The sequence below is a fragment of the Pelodiscus sinensis genome, chromosome 20 (genome assembly GCF_049634645.1).
Source record: "Pelodiscus sinensis isolate JC-2024 chromosome 20, ASM4963464v1, whole genome shotgun sequence".
NCBI lineage: Eukaryota > Metazoa > Chordata > Testudines > Trionychidae > Pelodiscus > Pelodiscus sinensis.
In genome coordinates, this window is record NC_134730.1 from 23,971,923 (window position 1) to 23,995,561 (window position 23,639).

Genomic DNA, 23,639 nt, shown 5'->3' on the forward strand with positions numbered 1-23,639 from the left:
GCGTGGCTTTTTCATGACACCCCCAACACCACACGCTTAAAGGTGTTAATAGTAACATGTCGTCAGGAACAAGGTGCTGATGGCTGAGCCCTGGGTAATGTTAATAGTTTTCTTCTGCTTCGTTCTCCCACCACTGGGATCGATACAGGCTAACAAGACGCAGCCTGAGAAATTTACTTTTCAGTGGTCTGAGAGAGCAGTTTCGGCCACTTGGAGTATCTGCCCTGATTTAGTTGCACCCACACCCCTGGCCCTGAGCCATTGTTTGGCACAAAGTCCTCCTTCAGCTGTAGCATTCACACGTGTCTCCTCAGCTGGCGGAGTCCAGCGCTTCGCACGCGGCGGGCTGCCCAGCTCCCCCAGGGACTCCCTCAGCACAGGCGGACATGGAGCCGAGGCAGGGTTTCGAAATTCACTTGAATTGGATGCAGGCTGAGGGTTTTTCTCAGAAGGTCTCCGGTGAAGTTTTCTAGGAAGGCCAGCTGCACGATCTGAACTCTGGTGATCCCACGGACTCCAGAGAATTCCTGGATGGAGTCCCTGTGAGCAGAGTCGATGATGCGCGTTGGCTAGGGTTCCCTGCTGCTGGTCTAGATGTAGGATACTGAGTGAGAGCGTCATGTGGGCCAGGCATCCTCGTGGAGGGAGGCTGCTTAGAATGCTGGCCAACAGCTGGATCGGGTAGGCAAAAAGGACCAAGCGGGTTGATCAGCCTGCAGAGCACTGCCACTCTCCCGCCTCCAGGCCAATTACAGCCTGGGAGTGGGAAGAAATGCATGAAGTTGGCTCCACCCTGCAAGGAGCACACAACGCTTAGAAGTGCCACACGCTCCTGCCAAGGCAGGAGGAGGCTTTGCGCATGCCCCTGCCCCCAGGTCCTGATTGGCCTGGGGGCAGAAGAGGGAGCGTGCTAAGTCTCCTCCCACCGCCAGGGGTATGGGCATCTAGGGGGAACCTCTGGGAGGGGGGCAAAGACTTCACGCGCTTCCCCACCCCTAGACCAATCATGGTCCGTGGGTGGGGAAGCAGGGAAGTATCCTGGCCCCGCCCCTTCCGCTTGAGGCCCCGCCTCTTCTGCTCGAGGCCCGGCCACGTCCAGTGCGGCTACGCCCCTTCCAGTGTGGCAGAAATTTTTGAAGTGGCTCCCAGCAAAAAAAATTTTGCCCACCCCCAGGCTCGATTCTCTGCTGGGCATTTCCCTGTGACTGGCCCATTCGTGCGATGTCCATTCGGGGTAGGGGTTTCTCCACATTGGCATCCGATGCTTAGGATGCCCCCATTTCTCATACCTACCTTCACACTCTCTGCCCTTCCCTATAGCAAACCTTTGCAATCAAGGAGAACCAAATGGAGACTCTTTCTTCCTACAGCCGGAAGCTGGTTGCTGCCAGCCTCAGGTGTTATCGCCTCACAACAGCCTGAGATACTGTTGACCATTGAGGAGGGACATACCATAGGGGAGCAGTGATCAAGAACTCGTGGGTGCACATGCGCACGGACACCTCAAAGCTGAGCTGGGGAACAACTTGACTTGGGGCTCTTGGTTACTGTGCAAATAACCATTTTCTCTTCACCCCAGAGGGAGCAGAGAGTAGGGCTGGTTTGTTTTCTTGTTTTTCCTGCCTCCCCTTGATGACTGGCTCGTTCCCCAGGAGCAATGTCCCTAGCTCCAGCTGAGGTGTGAACTTCCACTCTCGGTGGTTGGACTGTTCACTTCAAAGCCGAACTCCTCCTCTATTTCCCTGGGGCGCTGTTAAGCCAAATTGCTCAGCCTGGGCATCGTGGCAAAGGACACCTCCTCTAGCTTTCATGCTGACTACACTTAATGGGAGGCACAGTGGATGATAAGGAAGAGAACCCATTTTCCCTTCCTGAAATATAATCAAAGCCAGCCAAGTCAACCCCAATAGCTTGCAGGACTCCAGCACCATGGATTGTCCGCCTGAGGAGAGGAAGAGATCAAAGAGGCTTCAGGGATTTCCGAACCCCTTCCCGTCCTATAGTGCTGGCCACGAGGAGGATCCCGAATCGCTTTTTGTTGTTAGAACGTGGCACCAGGGCATGAAAATGGCAGTTTACCTCTTCCTGCATCAGATCAGAACCAGGCCCTGCCATTTATTTAGAAGCTGGGAATGGGCGACGAGGGATGGATCCCTAGTCTGTGGATTCTCTCCGGTGGCACCTGGCATTGGCCGCTTTCGGAAGACAGGATCTGGCGGTTCTCATGTTGCTTCCTGGCACAGAGCAGGGGCTGGAAGAGGGAACGTGTGTGAGGGGTCCACAGCTCAGTGATCCCTTGCTCCAAGAAAAGCAGCCCTCAGGAGGAGAATTCCAGAAGGAGCTCTGCATGGAGGCAGAAATACCATGCTGGAAGGTGCAGACACATACCCTCATAAAATACAGAGCTCAAACTTTAAAAAAAAAAAAATGGCTCCCAGTGGAAGAGGGAGACTTGATTTGGCTAGCAGTCAGTACCCAGGTTGGAATTAGCTGGTCTCTGTCCCAGAATGCATTTCTCCTGCAAAGTTCCTCTAGGACAGGGGAGACTTCGGCCTGAAGGCCAGATCCGGCCCCTGGATTACTAGGATCCGGCCTGCAACAAAACTCGGGGCTTCCTACCTCAGCAGGGCAAGCTGGCACTTGCGATTCAGTCCCGTAGCAAGTCTCCAAGTGTTGGTCAGTGCGTCTTGTGGGGGGGTTTTCTGCTTCTCACTTGTGTGCAGCCCCGACTGATTTTTCTGTGACTTAGTGGCCCCTGACTTTAGGCAATATCTTCATGTTCTTCTTCCACAAGCTGTGTTAACTTGATCCTAGAGCAAGTGCCATGTTCCTTTCTCTTGTCTCTTCCAGGCAGAGTTCTTCAACTTAGCAACAAAGTGTACATTTAGGAGGAGTTTGCATTAAACAACAGGCAACGTGCCGGGCAGAAAAAGCATGTTCAGCTCCATGTTAACACACAAATGCTAGTTGAAGGCTATTTTTACAGCTTGTGTAATTGTGACCGGACAGCCCGCGTCCTAGCTGTACAGTCACCCAGTGTGCACACCTGAGCTCTCGCAATCCTCTCCAGACAGCACTTTTCAGGCAGCAGCTTTTCTGCTTCTCAGGCAGAAAGTGGTGTAGGCTTATGGGCTGTGAATCGGTTCATTATATCCAGTCGCTGTCAGCAGGGTGATTGACTTCTGAGGCGGTGCGTTCTGCGTACAGAAGGGTCGGTTTGAGGTGCAAAGACCGATTTCAAAATGCCAAAATAACAATAAGCAAAAATGCGGCCCTGTGCACAATATTGCATCGAAAAGAAGAAGGGGCAGGGCAGACTACGGAGCGCAAAATGAAGTCGTCCTTTCTTCAAGGCCAAGAGAAAGCAATCTGTAACGCTAGACAAAATCTGTTGAGGTTTAAAGTGGCGCTCTCAGTTCTGATCTGGCCCCAGTACAGGTTTGTAGACGTGAGCTTTTCAAACCCGAAGACCATTTAGAAATACTTCCTTGGATTATTTCTTTTAGACATGCTCTGGGAAGAGGTTTTTTTCAGCATTTTCCAGCAGGATTTGCAGCGACCGCTGCAGTGCCGAGAACCTAAAAGTGAAACCAAGTGAAATGGAAACTGTCTTGGTTGATTTTGCTTGCTAAGAATTAGGAAATAAAACTGAAAGGATGAGGAAATCTGTTCTTAAAGCTCTTTCAGCTCCATGTGAGATGCTATTAGTCACCTTTAGAGTCTCGCTTCTGGAAACTCAGTTAATTATCATGAACTAGCTAATCCTCGTACACTCCTTGGGGATTAGATTCAGTATTCTTATCTTGAAGAGAGGGAAACGGGCATGGAGAGGAGAGGCTATCTGCCCACCAATGGGAATTGGTATGCAAGCAAGATCTTAGAAGTTCTTGGCTCCCTGTACCACACTGACCATGCGGCCCGTGTTGCACACGTTCTTTTGCTTTTGACCTTTTCACTCTGGCTCTCTCCCTCCCACAGAACTTTGAAGTGAAGGCGGACGACCTGGAGCCGATCTCTGAACTGGGCCGAGGTGCGTACGGGGTGGTGGAGAAGATGCGGCACATGCCTAGCGGGCAGATCATGGCGGTGAAGGTAGAGTGAGACTCCTATGGTGTTTTCTGTGTGTGTATGTGTGCTGACCCTTTGGGCTGTCATCAACATAAGTTTCCATTCTTACCTTTGCTTGAGTAGGCCTTCGCCACATGGTGAATCGACACTGCAGCAATTGACCCACCGGCAGTTGATTTATCACATCTACTTAGACGTGATAAATCGACCTCCGAGCCCTCTCCCATCAACTCCGGTACTTCGTCAGTATGAGAAAAGTAGGTGGAGTCGACGGGAGAGCGTCAGCTGCCAACCTTATCTATGGAAGACACTGCTCTAAGTATGTCAATTTCAGCTATGCTATTAGCATACAAGAAGTTACATAGATTAGATCAACAACAGGGGTGAGGGGTGGAGAATGTAGTGTAGACTAGGTTTTAACCTGATAAGGGATTTACTCTTTCCATATGGAGCAACTGGGTGCCAAAACGGGTGGGATGTTAACGCCTAGTAGAAGTTCAGATCTACACTTGGAAAAAAGGTGCATTTTTCAAATATGACAGCAGACATTTTAAAAAATCCTAGTGTAGACAGGGCAAATTATTCACTTGCTCACCTAGCAAAGGTTCAGTCTAGAACGTGCCCTGTCTTCACTAGGACTTTAAAACACCTATGCCCTCAGGTTTTGAAAATGCACTTGTTTTCTTTGTGTTGATCTATACTCTGGCTTAGGCCACGTCTCCACTTTCAGGAAGATCAACGCTTCAGTGGTTGATCTTCCACATTTGATTTAGCGGGTCTAGTAAAGACCCGCTAAATCAAATACTGAGGGCACCCGTGTGGGCACCGGTACTCCTGTTCCTTGCAAGGAGTAAGGGAAGTTGACGGGAGCGTTTCTCCTATTGACTTTCCGGTGTGAGGTTGGTGCCAAACTTGACATAAGGTATGTTGACTCCAGCTACGTTTTTTACGTAGCTAGAATTGCATACCTTAAGCCGGCCTTCTCCCATAGTGTGGACCTGGCCTGAGTGAAAACAAACTGCAGTAGGGTGAATTTGTCCCAGGAGGTTTCATGTTTTACCTGTGGGCCTCTTAACCGGAGCTCAAGGGTCACATATAATTTACAGCACCTGCTTTTAATAGGCATGTGCAGATCATGGAGATCCCAGAAGACTTGTGGGTGGATGAAGAAGCACCCCAGCATACAAGGAGGTGTATTCTCTGTTGCCTATTCCTTCTCTATTAAGTTAAGGAGTTTCCTTTAGCCTCTCCTTCCCCGCGTCAGAACTTTAGGGAGCGGTGAATTTCTCTTATTGCAAACAGAACAAACGCTTGCAAGAAGTGTCTGTGTGCACCATTCGTCTAGCCCACCTCCAATGCAACATGACATGCTTTTAGAATAAAGGGGAGTCATCTTTGTTGTAATCCCTCCGACTAAAGCAATAATTGTCCTGCACTCTTAATCTGCGGCCTGTATTCTGAACGTGACCCATTTCCATCCATATTCACCGGCATTCATTTTTATTTTACCATTGTTGCTTTTTTACCCCGAAAGGCTCTGGCACCAGAAGAGAAACCCCGGACAATACTTTAAAAATCTCTCACTTGCAAAATGGGGAAATGATTTACAAACCGGAGTAAATGCCGGGACTTGGGTGTGTTGTGCTGCGTGGCGCTTACCCCTTGTGTAGGTGTTGTAAGTGCATATGTGAGTGAAATCCTGCATGCAGCTGGGAGACTAACAGCCAGTGCTAAAATGCTCTCTCTTCCAGCGGATCCGAGCCACAGTGAATAGCCAGGAGCAGAAGAGGTTACTAATGGACTTGGACATCTCCATGAGAACGGTAGACTGCCACTTCACTGTCACGTTCTACGGTGCGCTCTTTCGAGAGGTACAGCATTCTGGATTCCTGTCTACGTCTTTCCCCCACTTGGCACTCACACTTCCTTGCCTTGGAGACCATTGTGATGGGTGGAGCCCTGCAAATCCATGGAGATCCCTGGCTTATTTTTGCAGATACTAATTTAGTATCTAGAACAGGGCTACTCAACTTTGAAAGCCCCAGGGGCCTCAGTAATACTCAGAGCACATGCTGAGGGCCGCACCTTAAGTGTGGTTGTACATACGTGCAAATCTATGCAAATAACTTTGTTCACGCTGATGGGTATGAATACAAAGATTAAGGCAAGACTACACAACACGCAGGCCCCATTTAAGTCAGTTCTGCTGCTATTAATAAAATGCAATATTTACCTGATTTCCACCCATGACAGCACATTTAATGAGCAATGACAGTCCAGGAATTTAACTACTATAAAGCATATCAACAGAAGACCGTTATATTGACACTCCATTATGGAGCGTGTTCCCAGTAGAGGCCATGTTCAAAGGATTCCCCCCCCACAGGCTGTGTTCTGAGCCCTGCATAAACCCAAACCACACTGTGAGCTGCAGACAAACAGGCTGTGGGCCGCATGCAGCCTACGGGCCGCGTGTTGAGTAGCCCTGATCTGGAACCTTGCCAGTTTGCGGATGTCTGCCTTGTATCCCCGGGTATCCACATTTGTGGATGCAGATGTCTGTGGCTCATTTTTGCAGATGCCGATATCAATTTTGTATCCCTGTAGGGCTCTCGTGATGGGCACTGTTCTTTTTTTAAAACGTAAGCTAGAAGATTAGACGATATTGTAAGCCTTTCCCCCAGCCAGCTAGGCACTTTTGCTGCGTCCTTCCCTGGAGTGTCTGAACATCTTTTAGATCGGGGTGAACAACCTGCGGCCAATCTCAGTTCCATGCGTGCCCTACAAGACATTTTGTTTACTGTTGCCCAGGTGCGGGGTTGCCAGATTTTGCTGCTTTCAGTCTGCATAGTTTTTTCCCCCTAGCAGTATTACTAAAGTGACACGCATGTTTATCAAGGGCCTGTGAAGCGAGGTGTGTGCTGATTGCACACGACAGCAACTGTGAGAGCTGCACGCTCCCTCTGCACCCAATCAAAATACTGCTACAGTTTGAATGGCACACCCTACAAATTCTAGGTACCCAAGTACGGTTAGCAAAACTACCCTGTCCTGGAAGACCGCCTTGGTTATGACAATCTTGTGGCCCACTGAGATGAAGGAGGGCCGCTCGTGAGGCCCACTTACTAGTCTTGGTTGCCTGTTGCTGTTTTACTTACATCAGGAGTGGCCAAGCCATTCTGGGCAAAGAGCCAAGATCTCAGTGGATCCAGCGTGAAGAGCCAGGGCAAAGTTGTCAAGGAGAAAAAGGAGGGGGGAAAAAAAAAAGGACTGCTCCCTTTAATAGCAGCATTTGGTCGAGCAAAAAAAAAAAAAAAAAGCTCTGCCCCTTTAAGAAAACACGTTTAGAGGCTTTTTGGCCACGTCAGGCTTCCCCCAGCTGCTGCCATCTTTAATGGCCACGCCGGACAACTCTCCTGCCCAGGTCAACACAGGGAGCCAGGGGGAGAGCTGTTTTTGGGAGCACGGAGGCAGCTTTACGAGCCACTGGGGGGGCTTTGCGAGCCACACCCTGTGGGGGGAGGGAGCCACATGAGACTTATGAGCCGCGGTTGGCCACGGCTGAGCTAGATGATGGTTTTAATACACCACCACTGATGGGCGGGTACTCTGCTATGCAGATAGATATAAAACCAAGATCCCTACCTAAAGGAACTTATGATCTGATTTATGAAGGCTTTCTCGATCAGGGGAGACGAAACCCTCTTGGATTCTGGGTGAGGTGGGACAAGCATCTTAATGGCACTACCAGTTTCTGTGGTGTTTTTTTTAGACAGTTATGTGCCGAGAACATCAGCTCACGGCATGTTGAGTTGCATAGCGTTTAAAGCCAGGAGAACCCTTAGCATCTCTAATCTAACCTCCGGATTATCATAGCCAGGCGATCTTACCCAAGTATGTGTAACACATAATTTTCCAAAACATCCCTCCACTGATAAATACTGATCTTCTCGACTTGAATTGAGCCAGGGAACTAGAGAAGAACATCACCGTGGGGAATTTTTCAGAAGCAGCTCAGTCCTATTTTCAGGCGTGATTTAAGGCCAAAATTTTCAAATGCGACACGTGATTTTTGGGAACCTCAGCTTTTGGGTGTGGAACCTGGGACACGACTGAGGGGCCTGATGGTCAGAAAATGCTGAGCACCCATCCTCTGAACATCTGTCCCCTTTCAGGAGTCTGAGCTGAGCCACCAAAAAATGGAGCATTTGGAATCTCTAGTCCCTTGTGAAAATCTTGGGGCCACGGGCACTTGGGAAAGTGAGTCCTATTGGCTTTCAATGTGACTTAGATTCCTAAGCCAGTTAGTCACTTTGGACATTTTCGCCCAATGTCTGGTTTTTTTCGAAACCCCTGAGCCGTGGAGGGCAACACCGTATTATCAGTCAGATATGTTGCTCTTAATCCAGGAAGAGCAAGGAAAGCCCGGTGCAATCTTCTACAAGACTTTTAAAAAGCCAGCAAGAGCAAATCAAGGGTGCGGGCGATCGGAGAAATGGGACAAATGTTTGCTTTCTCTTTCCCCCAGGGAGATGTGTGGATTTGCATGGAGCTGATGGATACCTCACTGGACAAATTCTACAAACATGTCATTGACAAAGGCCTGACGATCCCTGAAGATATCTTAGGGAAAATAGCCGTCTCTGTAAGTATGGGCGGGTGTGTTGTGTCTATTCTAAACCTAGGCTGTGAGGATCTAACGTCCCTGCCCTCTGAGCCCTGGGATGAACTTGGCCAGCAGCCCAGCTGCAATGCAGATGCCTGTTTGGTGTGTGGTTACGTGTCTGCAGTTACGAGCCGAAAAGACTCACCAAGCTGCCGATCTGCTTTTCAATTATGAGCCCGAAGAAAAGCAATTTGTGTGGAGAGCGCACGCCAGCAGCTTTTTCTCCCCATCAAGGCAGCATCATTCCTGGGCATGCACATTCCTTTTGGGCGGCAGGGAGCACAGGGAAGTTAGCTCTTGATTGCGGGGAGGAGATCTGCCTGCTGGGGGACAGTCAAGGGGCAATCAGAGAGGTGTCCTTGCCAACGCAGGAGCACGTTTTGCATGCTCACCTCTCTCGCAACCATTGCCATGAATAGTAAACCCAGGGCTGGAGGGGGACAGCAAGCCCTACCCCCCTCCACGAATTCCTTCCTTTATAGTAAGCAAGGTTGAATGTGGCTCACTCGTGTGAGCTGCATTCTCAGCTCTCCACTAGGGGGCGCTAAAATGGCACACTAGCCCTCACTGAGCACGCCGCCTCCCTAGCACGCTTCCGGAACGACAAACCGAGATTGGAGCGGGTGGGGCGAGCATGGGGCAGTCACTGTTGAGGCTAGCAGGGTTGGATTGGCCACGCCGTGCTGCTGCCAGCCGTGGTTCACTGTAGGTTTGTTATGTTTCAGATTGTAAAAGCACTAGAACATCTACATAGTAAGCTGTCCGTAATTCACAGAGGTAAGTGTGACTGGCGTAGCCCCTGTTTCTTACAGAGCCCTGTGTTGTGCACTTTGTCTAGCAAAAAGGTTATACTCAGTGCCCACTAAAAGTGGCCCAAATAAATGAGGTTTGGGAGGCAGGGGAGATTCTGTGGCTCAGTAACCCAGGATAACCCAAAGCTTGGTTAGGATGAGCGGTAACCAAGGGGATAGAATGTTGAGCTGCTCTTAAAATTCCATCGACATGCTGGCACGTCTCTCCCAAGGAGACACAAAACAGCCTCCCTCTTCACTTGGCCGGCAGAAGAAATGGCTGATTTGTCTGCTTGCTTCACTGGATTTCTCCCCTGCTTCTGCTTCCCCACTGCATGCTGGGATGGGCACCCGTGGCTAATGACAGGCCTGACCGAGACCTTATTGACGCCCATGGATAGACTCCCATTGGCTGGGACGGGCTGGCAGTCAGATTCTGCATATGCAGATACCCTCCGGGTGCGGAATGGGAACAGAGCTGCCCTTTGGTGGCGTTTACACTTAGTCCTGGTCTACACTAGGGCTTTATTTCAAAATAACCCCACTTAGGTTGAATTAATAAGTGGAGCGTCCATACTACCAAGCCCATTATTCCAAAATAACGGGATACTTCTTTTGAAATCTGCACTTCTGCTTTCCTCGGGAAATAATGCTAATTTTGAAATAGTTATTTCGAAATAGCGGTCGTGTGGATGCTCCAGTGCTGCTGTTTCGAAATAGCTACTCCTCAGAGTTATTCAAAGTAACGACTCCCCAGTGCTTCCTGGGGCTCTAAGCCAAGGTAGCGTGTCCACTTGAACGGAGCCTGGCTCGGACTACATAGTTTCCTAGTGTAGACACGCCCTTAGGTAACACATCTCAGCTTGTTCACCCTCTAATGCAGCCAGAACTTTTAGATGCAGGCTAGATCAGCAGCTTATCCTGTGGGGGAGGTAGGCAACGTACAGTTATCAATAGCTTGAGTTTTAAAAAGACTGACATAGGTACTAAGAAATAAAAATCGGGGCCTAAAAATTTTCCCCTCCAGCAATGGAATTTGACCTCCAGATTTGTGATCAAGTCTGCAGTGTTTGGTAATATTAGAGACTCTGGCAGGGTAAATATCTTACAGTCTGTGCTTCAAACTCTTTCCTGACCAGTGTCCCTAATAATAATGCAAAATGATTAAAACTGAAAAAAAAGTTTGTGTCGGTACAGAACCTAGCACAGCGGCATCTGGTTTGTAACTGAAGCTGTCAGATGCTACAGCAGTTTATAATAGCAATAATAATTCATTGACGTATTTTTTGGGGGGTTTTTTGGTACTCCTCTTTAGTGTCACACTTCATGTACTCATGCGACACTGTAGTGTCTGCACTCCAAACGGTGGCATAATTTCTCTGTCGTTTGGGGGAGCGGGTGTTTGTTTGTTTGTTTTTTGTTTTTAACAGAATTTAAATTTGGGGCTTAAACTCTCTTGACCGTGTCCCCTTTAAAGGAACCACCCGCATTCAGGCAGATACCAAGAACCTACATGACAGGAAAGTGACTAACTTGCTCTTTCACTAGTTGGCACGTTGATGTAAAGGATTGTTTTCCATGCTCTGGGGGGAAAAAAAAAAAGCCCGTATCTGCAGCATGTCTGCTGAGGGAAAGCGTTGTTTGAAATGACAGGAGTTCAGATGTAACAGGGGGATCGTCTGTCATGAGTGTGCTTGAGGTCGAGCTTTCTGGACATTTGATGGCGGGTGGGAAATGCCATTTTGCGTCTGGAATTTTTTTGCGTAGTTGATTACAATTGAAATTCCCTTATTCCAATCTCGGCTTCCTGATGCATTGCAAAGCCCTGATTAGAGGCAAGATATTAAATACCATGAATCTCTTAAGTTCTGATTAGCATGTGCAAGGGGAGCTGGTTCTGCCAGCCATCCTCAGATGTCCTTACAGCTCTTTAGTACTGTAATGCATGTATTTGGAGCAAGTGTTTCAGGAGAGAGGTGAAGTGAGGTGAGAGCCCTGCCCTAGGATGGGTTCAAGTCCTTGCTCTGCTTGAGGCTTCTTTGCGTAACCTTGGGCAGTCTCTTAGGAAAGGGAGACACTCTCTGAATAATGGGGTTAATAGCACTGGCTGGCCTGCCTCACACATTAATGAGCGTGGGGTGTGCAGATAGGATGGCGAAGGAGGCCTGGTAAGTGTGATTAGAAAATAGGATTTCCAACACCTTGGGACCGATTTCAAAAAAACGTGGGTTCTCCCAACTCCAGCGGAAGTCAGTAAGAGCTGCAGGTGCACCCATAGGTGCTGGAACTAGGGTTATCTACAGGGCTTATAGTTTGGTTCAGTGGCTTTCAGTAACCCCGCTCCATCCATTGTCCTGGCACCCCCATGTGCACCTCTGATTCAGGCCCAAAGGATCGCCAGTTGAGCACCAAAATGAGAGAACTTTGGCTTCTGTATCTTGTCTTACGAGTTTCTCCTTTCCCCAGCTCCCTTCTCTCCTTTTCCCACCCCTTCTTTCTCCTCCTGTCTTCCTGGAATCCCCCCCCTTCCCTGCCACCTGCCCCCTTCTCATGTTATCTCTTGGCCTTTCCTTCATGCTTCTGCAAAAGCATCTTCAGTTAACACCCCCTTATGGATTTTCACGGGGGAGAATGCTGGAATCGGTGCTGCCGATACTCACCAAGAGGCACCCGGGTGCTACTCGGTGGCATCGCTCTTGTCGGTGGGGTCTACTCAAAGTAACGATCACGGGGAAAACCTGTTAGTTTGCCTGTGGGCTGTGCTTATAAGACATGGGAGGAGCTTGTGTCAACAGAGACAATCCTCCGCATTAGGAGCTGCTCCCAATCTTCCTGCAGTAGCTACAAAGCCGGGCTGATGAGCCTGCCTGGGCTGACACGGTCGATATTTGGTGCCCTCTGGTGGTAGGAAGTTAACCCACCTGGTTCGCTCGCAGGGATGCTTTAAAAACGATGAGCACAAGGCCCACTTGCGACAGTGACGATGGTGTGTGTTCCTTCTTGCAGATGTAAAGCCCTCTAACGTGTTGATCAATACGCAGGGGCAGGTGAAAATGTGCGATTTTGGAATTAGCGGTTACCTCGTTGACTCTGTTGCTAAAACCATGGATGCCGGATGCAAGCCCTACATGGCTGTAAGTCGAGACGCTTCACGAAAGACGTGGAGGAAACTGACCGCTCTGCTGCGGTGGGGGGCCTGACCTTGGGCAATAGATGATCTTAAAACGGGAGGCGTCAAGAGGGCAACTTCCAGCATGCCTGCCAGCAGCTCGCTTACTGACACGTGCCTCTGCAGTCGTTGTCCAATTAGTTGTAAACACAGAGAGCGGGCTCTTACAGCTAACGCTCACAGCTGGGAATCACGACTCCTGGTGCCGACACTGACTGACTGTGTGATCGTAAGGAAGCCCTGTCACCTCACTTTGATTCAGTGGCTCTGTTTGCACAGTGGGGACAATAACACTTTCAGCTACACCCAGGCTCCTCCTTGAAAAAGCAGCAAGAGCACCAGGGAGTGGTCAGTGTAGACGGGTCAGGTACATTAGGGCCCTTCACGTTTGAGACCTCATGACAGCTGCTGGTTTGGATTCACTTAGCGGCCTGTTTTTGGCTCTTTAAAGCAGGGGCGGGGAACCTAGGGCTGGAGGTGGCGCTCGAGGCTCAGGGCTACCTCCCCAGCATTGGGGAGACCTTCACTGTTCCCCTTTGGGGCTGAAGCACACACAATCCACTAGCCTGGGCCCCTCTAGGCTCTGGTGTGCGAGGGGAATGCAGGGAATTACTTTCTTCTTCTTTGCCTGGGGGCCACATCAGCGAGGGTTTGGAGGATGTGTGTTTTGTGTGTTTGTGGGGTTTTTTCTTTTTTGCACTTCTCACTTGTGTGCGGCCTCCGACTGATTCTTCTAAGAGTCAGTGGCCCCCGACCCAAAAAAGGTTCCCCACCTCTGCTTTAAAGAGATGGGTTGGAATATCCCTTTCAGAGCCATAGCCGGTATGGATGGGTGGAGCGGGGGAAGATCGCACTGCTGTACGACACAGGGACATGGTGAATGCTGTCCTTTGGCCCACGGTTCCCCACCACATTTGATCTGTCTGTATAGCAGCAGGTTTTTTTTTTTTTTTTTTATTGCTTCCAAGTCAGAATGGGTCTCCCCTGCCTTGCACAATCAACCTGTGGAACTCCTTGCCAGAGGATGTGGTGAAGGCTAGGACTTTAACAGGGTTCTAAAAAGGGCTAGATAGATTCATGGAGGTTAGGTCCATCAATGGCTATGAGCCAGGATGGGTAGGAACAGTGTCCCTAGTCTCTGTTTGTCTGGAAATGGATGACAGGGGAGGGATCATGTGATGATTACCTGTTGTGTTCCCTCCCTCTGGGGCATCTGGTGTTGGCCGCTGTCGGCAGACAGGATACTGGGCTAGATGGCCCGTTGGTCTGACCCAGTGTGGCCGTTCTTATGCTCTTTGGCACATCTGTGCGAGCGTGGGTGTGAAATGCTTCCCCCAGAAGAATCCTTCCCCCACAGCTTCACTGCGTGGGCCCAGGGGCAAACACCTACCGGAGACTCCAGGTCCCTAGAGAGTTGAAACCTCCAGTCTCCAAGCGTGATATGTTTGGAATGGGGAGCCGGGGGGAAAAGGAACTCCGCTTCCACCAGCTAGACCTCAGAATGCAAATGCCACCCATGGCCAGTCCCCAGTCTGGTTGCCCATCAGAGAGTCTGGGCCAGATCCAGCCAGGAGGTAATAGGGGAGTGACGTTTGCATATGGGGTTCCCCTCAAACACTCCCCTTGGGGTTGAAGGCTGATCCTGTGCATTCAGCCTGGCTAGGGCTGCAGCCTCCCCTCCCTGCTGTGAAGTGTCGGTTCGTGGGCTGGTGCCGACTGGTGCTGGGGATAGTTGTTGACACCAAGGGGACAGTGGCTGTGCTTGGGGAGATCGTAATGGGCGTACCGAGGGGATGGAGAGGGGCGGAGCAAGGCGGGAATTGAGCCTGGAGGTGTCTTTCAACCTGTCCTCATCTCTCTTTCCAGCCTGAAAGAATCAACCCAGAACTAAACCAGAAGGGATACAGTGTCAAATCGGATATCTGGAGTCTGGGAATCACCATGGTAGAGTATGGGGCCCGGAGAGGGCTGATTTCACAGTGATTGGGGTGTAAGGGAACACTTAGAACGGCTTTCAGGTTTGGTTTCCTTTTGGACCTCTCCCGGTTCCCGATCCAGCGGCTACAGTTCTCCCTGCACCGGTAGCCCATAACATTGCAGTTTGAGGGGGAAGGAGCCTATAGCTAATTCACTAAGCCAGGTGATCAGAGACCTTAGTGAGTGCCACTAATTGTACTATGCAGCCAGCATGTACAAGCGACAGCCATGGACACCCTTGCAAAATGGTCAAGCCCTTAGAGACACCCCCTCCCCCCCCACTCCCAGAACAACTCCTGAATCCTGCTCACACGCCGTTGAACAGAAACTAAGAGCGCGACTCCCTTGAACACCAAAGAACCCCCAAGGCAACAGGGACCGAGCTAACCAATGAGCAGGGGAGGACCCTGGTTTCTGTCTGACCCACAGACCTCCTTCAGCCTCCCTCTGCGTACAACCCAGCTGCCCACCTCCAAGTAATGCACTTGGAGACAACAGGTCTCCAGCAGTCAACCCATAATGCTTTTAGCCTTTAAAGCCGGTGCCGCAAACTCAGTTTACCTTCGGGCCGGTGTCAGTCCTCAAATCCTCCTAGCAGACCAGTGGGCAGCCCACGCCGGCAGGGCTCTGTAGGGGACAACATGGGAGTCGCCGCGCATTCCCCCCCACCATGTGTCTCTTAGCTCCACCTGCTGCCCCTAAGTGATTTAACCCTCGGATTCCGGGGCTGGGTTGTGAAGCTGCTGGGGCCATGAGTTTGAGACCCCTGCCTTAAAGACACAGCGTTGTATTCTCACATTGAGCCTTTGGCTCCTGTGTGTGCGATTTTCCCATTGGGTTAACAGGAGACTGGTCACTATGCAGGAAAAACACAAAACAGGAGAAAGGGAATTGGCAGCCAAAAAAAGAAAAGAACAACATCATTGTCTTCGGTCCACCTTCTCTGGGGCACCTGGTGCTGGCCACTGTCGGCAGACAGGACACTGGGCTAGATGGACCTTTGGTCTGACCCAGTGTGGCCGTTCTTATGTTCTAACTTATACATGGTTGGACAACATGAGTCGTCCCCAGGAAGTGACATGGAGGAAAACACTTTCTCTTTCTGGAACTCAGATGAAGATGCCAAGGCTTTCGCTTGTGTTACGAATGTGGTAGTACTCAGCCCAAAGGCCTCCATCTAAGGCCGCTTCCCCCCAAAACTTTCTTCCTTAATTTTGGGGTAGATATGGGTTGGGGGAAGGATCAGATAAGAGAGATTACCTCCATGTAATCTCACTAATGGAAACTCATTTCCCTTCCTGGTGCCAAATGGTTTTCAGAGCTGAGCCTGCTCTAGACCTTCGGTTCTCAACTTGTAGGGGCTCAGGACTAGGGATGTGTCAGTGCATAGGTTTAAATGGTTAATCGATGAGCCTGGGCTCATCAGTTAACTGTCACGGTTACATGCAAGATTTCTCTCCTCGTCCCCACACACACACTGCTGCCTCTGTATCAGAGGCAGCAGTGGGGGTGGGGGAGGGGAGCAGGCAGGAGCCAGTATGTGTGGAGAGCCGGCTTTTAAGCTGGCTTCCTGTGAGCACTGGCTCCCAGGAAGCTGCCCCCCACCTCTCTGTGCCGCTGCCTATGATAAAAGCCCCCCTCCCCTCCACTTCTCTTAAGAGCCAGCTCCTGGCAAGCACCAGCTCATGCTGCTGCCTCTGTTTCAGAGGCAGCAGCAGGGGGAGAGGGGAAGTGGAGCAGGTGGCTCCAGTGGAAAATTTCAGTGGTTACACGTTTACCAAAGAACCCCGCTTTTTAACGTCCCTCCTCAGGACCCATTTGTAAGTGTTTATGGATTGTCACAGCCTAGTCTGGAGGGGCCTTGGCTGGTTTAGGTCCGATCTTGCCCCCGAGGGGGAGGGAGAGTTGAGTCCTGCCCCACACTCCCTCAGTTCCTGTAACGTGGGCCGGGCTCTCCGCTCCTGCCGTTGCGTCCTCCTGGGTTACAGTGCTGCTCACTTTGGCCTTGTGTCTCCTCACTGGACCAAATGTGCATTGGAACATGTTGAAACAGGGTGATGAGCCCGGCCGGCCCAGTGGGACAGGAGATGCTTCATAGCCCTTTGAAACAATGTGTTGACCCAGTGTTGGGTCCTGACCCACAGGTTGAGAAACCCTGCCATAGAGCAAGAGCAGCCAGCCTCTATAAATATCTCCGGAACGGCGAGGTGAATTCCTCTGAATTCAGTGAGAAAATGAATGACGCTCCAGTGCAGGGTAGGAGGAATTTTAAAGGCAAGAACTATCTCTGGCTCTTCCCTCAGCCGCTTCCTGTGTTTTAGACCTTGGCAGTTGCTTCCTTGTCCTCTCTCCCTCTCTAGAGAGGCAGGAGGAGCTGATGATTAGGGTGTGAGCTTGAGAGACCTTAGTTCAGTCCTCTGCTTTATGTGACCTGAGACAGGTCACTTGGGCACGTTTTCCAAAGTGCCTAAATATCTTAGGCAGTGAGACTTAAAACTCCTAAGTCATTCAGAACACAAGGACTTAAGAGCCAAAGTCAAATAGACCCTTTTGAAAAATTTACCCTTAGTCTCCGTGCCTCAGTTTCCCATCTGTACGATGGAGTTTACAGAACTGCTGTACCTCCCAGGGGTGCTGTGAGGATTAATACACTAATGATTGTGATGCTCTGAGATGTTAAGGGTAGGTCTAGACTACATCCCTTTTTCAGTAAAGGGATGTAAATTAAGCACATCCATATTGCAAATGAAACCGGGATTTAAATATCCTGCGCTTCATTTGCATAATGGCAGCTGCCGCTTTTTTTTTTTTTTTTTTTTTGAAACGGGGCTTTTTCAGAAAAACAAACAAACAAAAAACATCCCGGCAGCGTAGATGGGAATCTTTTGAAAATAAAACCCATTTTTGAAAGATCTTGTATACCTCATTTTTTGAGGAGTACAGGATCTTTTGAAAAAGGGTTTTATTGTCGAAAGATTCCCATCTAAACTGCCGTTTTTTAATTTTTTAAAAAAAAAGCCCCGTTTCGAAAAAAAAGTGGCAGCTGCCATTATGCAAATGAAGCGCAGGATATTTAAAACCTGGCTTAATTTGCAATATCGACGTGCCTAATTTGCATCCCTTTACCGAAAAAGAGATGTAGTCTAGACATACCCAAAGATAATGACAGTCTCAGCTAGGGTGTGTTTTAACACCCCCTCTCAGGTATGGTTGCACTGTAGAATGGGGTGTAATAAACATGCTCCTGCCAGCTTTGCTCTAGCTAGCACCAGAAATAGCAGTGTGGTGTGGCAGTGGCTCCAGATCCTAGGTAGGTACTCACCTGGCCTAAGCTACCACATGCGCTGTTGTGGCCGCACTGCTATTTTTACCATGCTCGCTTGATCCAAGCTAGTGCATCTATGTCTGCCTCCAGCTGCAGTGTAGACGTACCTTGTGCCATGGCTTTTCACAAGGCCGGGCAGAATAGCTGGCGGGAGCAATGTAAACTGGAGGAAATCCACTGAACTAGTAGTATCCTCTAAGTATCCTAGTAGTATCCTGTAAGTTTGAGGGGTCACCGTGTTAGTCTATCATTGTAAAACAACGAGTCGTCCTGTGTCAGTCTCTAAGTTGCCAAATTCATTAGATCCTGAACTTTTGTGGGTAAAACCCACTTCCTCAGATGAGTTGGAGTGGAGATTCCAGAATTAGGGATCTGTAAAACAGCAAAAGCAGTGACCTGTCCATTGTAGGGCCAGTACTAATGAAGCTAAGTCAGGGCGTGACAGGTGCTGTTCTATATACTAAGGATGTTAGGAAGTGTGTCATTTGGTAATTGTGTAGTGACGACGTTTTTTGTCAGTTACACAATTAATCGATAAGCGGCTGTGCATCGATAAGGAGCTTGTGAGCCGGTGAAACAGGCGCCCTGGCTCAGTCCCAGCTTGTGCTGGGTCTGGCAGCTGCCCCCGCTGCGGCTCATTTAAAGGATTCAGAGCCACAGTGGAAGGAGTGTGTGTGTGGAGGGGGGGGGGTGTTGCGTGTAGCCAATAGGGTTAACCAATAAGCATCCGTTTATTGGTTAATTCCGTGTTTCTCAAACTGTGGGTCCCCCAGGGGGTCATGAGCAACTTAGAGGGGGGTCGCAGTATCACAAAGTTTGAGAACCCCTGGGTTAATTGTTTAATTGACTACACTGTTACATCCCTAATATATACCCCGACCGTAAGTTCTGTAATTTCCGCTCCGGCTCATCTGATGAAGCAGGTTGTACCCGTGAAAGCTCTTGCCCTAATATATTTGCTAGTTTCTAAGGTGCCGCAGGACTGCTTGTAGTTTTTACTAGTGGGATAATACGATGCGGGCTCTGCCCATTGGGCAATGAGCGTAGGATGTGACCCTAGGCTGCCAACTACAGGTTACCTGCCTGAGGGGGGATGGCAGCCCTGTCCTTGTGTGCGCAGGGCATGCACAGCCTAGTTCTTGTATTGGCACCACACTCCCCTGGGAAGCCATCGCCCTGCCTGGCTGCACACAGACCGGCCGAACTGGCTTCCCCTGACACACGGAACGTCCCGGGTCTCTCCTGGCTGATGCCTTAAAGTCACAACAGAGCTCACGTAAAATGCCCAGGGGCGCCACTGGACTGCTTCAACCCGGAAAGCAAATCGAGTGTCACTTCAGCTGGCCAGCTGATGGCAGTACAAGCCAGCACTAGCACAGGGCCCGAGATGCTGAGCGTGCAGCATCCACCCTCCCTCGGAGCATCTGCGGTTTCGAGCTCTTTTTTGGGGGGGTTTAAAGATCCAAATCAACTCGGGGGCTGTCAGTGAGCAACATCGCTCTGTTAACTCCGAGTTGATGGGTCTGCTCCAGGAAAACTGGAGTTAAAGGGACCCTGACGGCTTAAAAATCATTCTTTGACCCTTTGGTAAGAAGTTAACCCCTGAGAGTCGGGTAATGGAGAGAGAAGAGTGGGGAAAGGTGTTCTCAGATTTGTTATCTTTGTGCATTTAACACACTGGGGGACTTACCCGGAGTTGCCCAGGTCTTTCAAGGGCAGGGGGCTGGCAGTGTGGGGATGCAGGAGTCAGGGCACGGCTTTAGGGATCTGAGGGGGCAAGGCAGGATACTGAGGGCGTGGGGGGTGAGAGAGTGAGGGTTGAGGGATGAGGAGGGGCTCAGAGCAAGCGGTGTGGGGTGCAAGAGTCAGGGCAGGGAGTGGGGGTGGCCGCTGGTTTCTCACTGGGGGGGGGTGGCTCAGGATAGTGGGGACAACGCATCCCTGCTATTGGCTTGCCCCTGGGGTCCAGCAGGACCTCCCCCCTTCCCACCACTCCTGGGGCAGGGAGGGGGTTGGCAGGGGCTCTCTCTCTTCCCCCTGCACTCCCTAGGGTGGGGGGGGGGGGCAGGGACTGTCTCCCAGGCAAGGGGACCCCACTTACCTTTTCTGTGGGCAGGCAAGATGGCAGAACACCAGCCCTGCTGGCCAGTCCCTTGGTGGTCCGGCTGCCCCCAGTGGACACGCTGCACGATAGCTCTGCCCTTCGGACTTGTTGCCCCCACTGTTGTATTGCGTCCCTCCAAACAGCAGCCCCTCCCTTTGCATGGTATGGAAAACTGTCCCCTTCCTGGGGTTTCTGGTTGTCCTGGCACAACCAAACCCTGAGCTTGCTCTAAGCTGGAGAAGAGAAAGCTGCATAGCAAATTTGGTGACCCTCGCCCTTATGGTTTAGGAGGAGTTCTTAAACGGACTCACAGACAGACACACGGACAGACAGATGCACTCTACAATACAGAGAGATTTGCTGTCTGGCCAGTTTCCCCTGTTACTCGAGTGTGTCTTTTGCACAGAACATTGCATGTGAAAAGAAAATTTAGAAAATTGTGATTGTACTCGGATTGTAACATGGTTTGTGGCATGGAACCGAACTTCATGGCACACCGAGGGCTTCCAGGCCGTGGCTGCTGGGGCCTCGAGGTGCCATCCGAATACAAACAATAGTAAAGCTACAAGCTGACAGAACAGATGCAGGACAGACATTACATGTCACAATCCACCGCTCCCTTCTCGCAGGTGGTGATGATACACCTGCTTTGCCCTGTTGGACATGACAGCATAGGGCAGCGATGGGCAACCGAGGCTACTGAGGGGGCCGCATGAGTGGGCCCCCCCCTTCATCTCAGTGAGCTGCAAGATGATGCAACAAAGACAGCCTCCTGGGATAGGGCAGTTTTGCTCACTGTGCCAACGGAGCTAGAATTTGCAGGGGGTGCCAACGGACCCGTAGCAGCGCTGGGATTGGCTGCAGAGGCAGCACCCGGCTCTCACCGTCAGTGTTGTGTGCAATCCGCACCCACCTTGCTTCACGGGCCTTTACTTTGCGTCTGTGTCACGTTAGTAATATCGGTAGGAAAAAAATCTACGCAGAAGGAAAGCAGCAGCGTCTGGCAACCCTGCGCGTGTGGAATCACAAATAAAATGTCTCACAGGATGTACAGAGAGCCCTCATGGGCCACAGATTGCTGATCACAGACACAGAAAGTTGGGCAGCCCTAGCTGGTCTTTTCCTTTTGACTGGAAATGGGTGACAGGGGAGGGATCATGTGAGGATCTCCTGTTGTGTTCCCTCCCTCTGGGGCATCTGGCATTGGCCACTGTCGGCAGACAGGACCCTGGGCTAGATGGACCGTTGGTCTGACTCGGTCTGGCCGTTCTTACGTCCCGAGAGGCAGTGCTGAGGGAGAAACTGCGCCCTGAGTTCATACAGGGTAGGCGGTGAAGGGCGCATTGGATATCAACCCCGCCCTAGGCCGCCTTCACTGCTGCAGGTGTCCCTCGAGGTCTTTGTGGGGCTTTCAAGCCAAAAGGCTGTGGGGGTAGTGGGATGGCTTCCCTGCTGACTCGCTGACCCGTGCCCCTCTCTCCCCTCAGATCGAGCTGGCGATCCTGCGGTTTCCCTATGACTCCTGGGGGACGCCGTTCCAGCAGCTCAAACAGGTGGTGGAGGAGCCGTCGCCACAGCTTCCGGCAGACAAGTTCTCCGCGGAGTTTGTTGATTTTACCTCACAGTGGTAAGCGGGTCTTTAGAGTCCTAGAATCCCAGGGCTGGAAGAGACCTCGGGAGGCCAGCGAGTCCAGCCCCCCGCCCAAAGCAGGACCAACCCCAACTCAGTCATCCCAGCCAGGGCTTTGTCAAGCCAGGATTTAAACCCCTCTAGAGATGGAGATTCCACCACCTCCCTAGGGAACCCATCCCAGTGCTTCCCCACCCTCCTCAGGAAATGGTTTTTCCTCATATCCAACCTAGACCTCCCCCGCTGCAATTTGAGACCTTTCTGCCTCGTTCTGTCATCTGCCACCATGGAGGGGTGAGGAGGGGCTCAGAGCAAGGTGTGAGGGGTGCAAGTGTCAGGGCAGGGAGTGGGGGTGGCAAGATGCTGGAACACCAGCCCTGCTCGCCAGTCCCTTGGTGGTCCGGCTGTCCCCAGTGGACATGCTGCACGATAGCTCTGCCCTTCGGACTTGTCCCCACTGTCGTATTGCGTCCCTCCAAATAGCAATCCCTCCCTTTGCATGTTATGGAAAAGTGTCCCCTTCCTGGGCCTTCTGGTTGTCCTGGCACAACCAAACCCTGAGCTTGCTCTAAGCTGGAGAAGAGGAAGCTGCATAGCAAATTTGGTGACCCTGGCTCTTACGGTTTAGGAGTTCTTAAGCAAATGGACTCGCAGACCAACACCTGGACAGACAGATGCACTCTAAAATAGATAGATTTGCTCCTCACCCCTCAACCTTCACCCTCTCTCCCCCCCCCCCATGCCCTCAGTATCCTGTCATCTGTTGCCACGGAGAGCCGCCTCTCTCCATCCTCTGTGGAACCCCCTTCAGGTAGTTGAGCTTGGGTTGTGGAAACACAGGTGCCCCGCCCCTCCTCCCCCCTTCCCTTCTGGGAAGCTCTGCCCAGAATCGGTAGCTCTGACATGTTTTCTTTGCATTCGGTAAAGAGCAAGAGGCTTTCATGCTGGCTCTGTCACCTAGAACAAAATAAAACTGTCGCCTCCTGCCCCACATGCCTGGTGCCTGGAACTAGAATTCCTTTGTCTCTGGTCAGGAGCGTAGAATGGGTCCTTGGGGAATATTGGGCTGTTACAGCCCATCTTAAGCTCATTCCGTGGATATAAATTCCCCTCACAATGGGCGTGATGGCTCCCATGTTGGCCCACATGGGGGACTGAACCGAGCACTTCTAGCATGAGCCTTTCGAGAGGAAGCTAAAAAGCCAGGCTCTCTAGCTGGGGCGGTAAAACACGTATACTCTGTGAATCAGGACTATAACACACAGTGCCCAGTGGCACTCTGACATCTTACGTGTAAAGGAAAAGCATGAGAAAAAACGACGACGCATCCATTCACTAAGGTCTGTTTTTAAAGGGCTAAGAAGCCTGGGTCCCCAAACTGGAACCACTCCAGAGCAGTGGTGCTGACTTGGGGGATGTTTCCCCCTGAGGAGATGGAGGAAGAGGATTTTGCAAGCCCTTTGCATTCGTCGCTGATGGACTACACCGCCCTGGTGACTCCTGTCACGGCTGCCGGCGTGGAGCCGTGACCCAGGCCCTGGAGTTGGCTCCGCTCTTTCCACAACTGGTGGTTCCCCTTAGGAGAAGATTCAGAAATGCACGTACCCCGGGCCGTGCACAGCCGCAGCCTGCACCGCTTTCCTGTGCACGGACACGGGAGCCGGAGTGAACCTTCCGTAAGGAATCCAGGGCGGAATGTGTTTGGGCCTGAGAAGGGCTGTTTCCTGCGGCTTTCAGGAAATGTACGGCCGACCATGCACGACCTTTTGCCCCCTCCCCCGTGCCACTGAAAGTCCTTGCTGAGGACAGTGGAAGTTGAGAGTTTACTGAGAGATCGGTCCCATCCTCCTTTCGGCCAGATGCTGCTGCGCTTTAGCACCGGGCCTCTGCATTGATTTCAGTGAGAGGG

General features: G+C 51.0%; 1 protein-coding gene across 3 annotated transcripts in view; it reads left to right on the forward strand.

The window, feature by feature from the left end:
* MAP2K6 (mitogen-activated protein kinase kinase 6) overlaps positions 1-23,639 on the forward strand; it is a 103,811-nt gene that overhangs the window by 67,319 nt on the left and 12,853 nt on the right. For all 3 annotated transcript variants that reach the window (XM_006129156.4, XM_075904004.1, XM_075904005.1), the window contains exons 4-10: positions 3,979-4,092; positions 5,820-5,939; positions 8,597-8,713; positions 9,460-9,511; positions 12,532-12,659; positions 14,561-14,638; positions 21,588-21,727. In XM_006129156.4, coding sequence (XP_006129218.1) covers positions 3,979-4,092; positions 5,820-5,939; positions 8,597-8,713; positions 9,460-9,511; positions 12,532-12,659; positions 14,561-14,638; positions 21,588-21,727 — 749 coding nt within the window. The remainder of the gene's footprint in view (positions 1-3,978; positions 4,093-5,819; positions 5,940-8,596; positions 8,714-9,459; positions 9,512-12,531; positions 12,660-14,560; positions 14,639-21,587; positions 21,728-23,639) is intronic.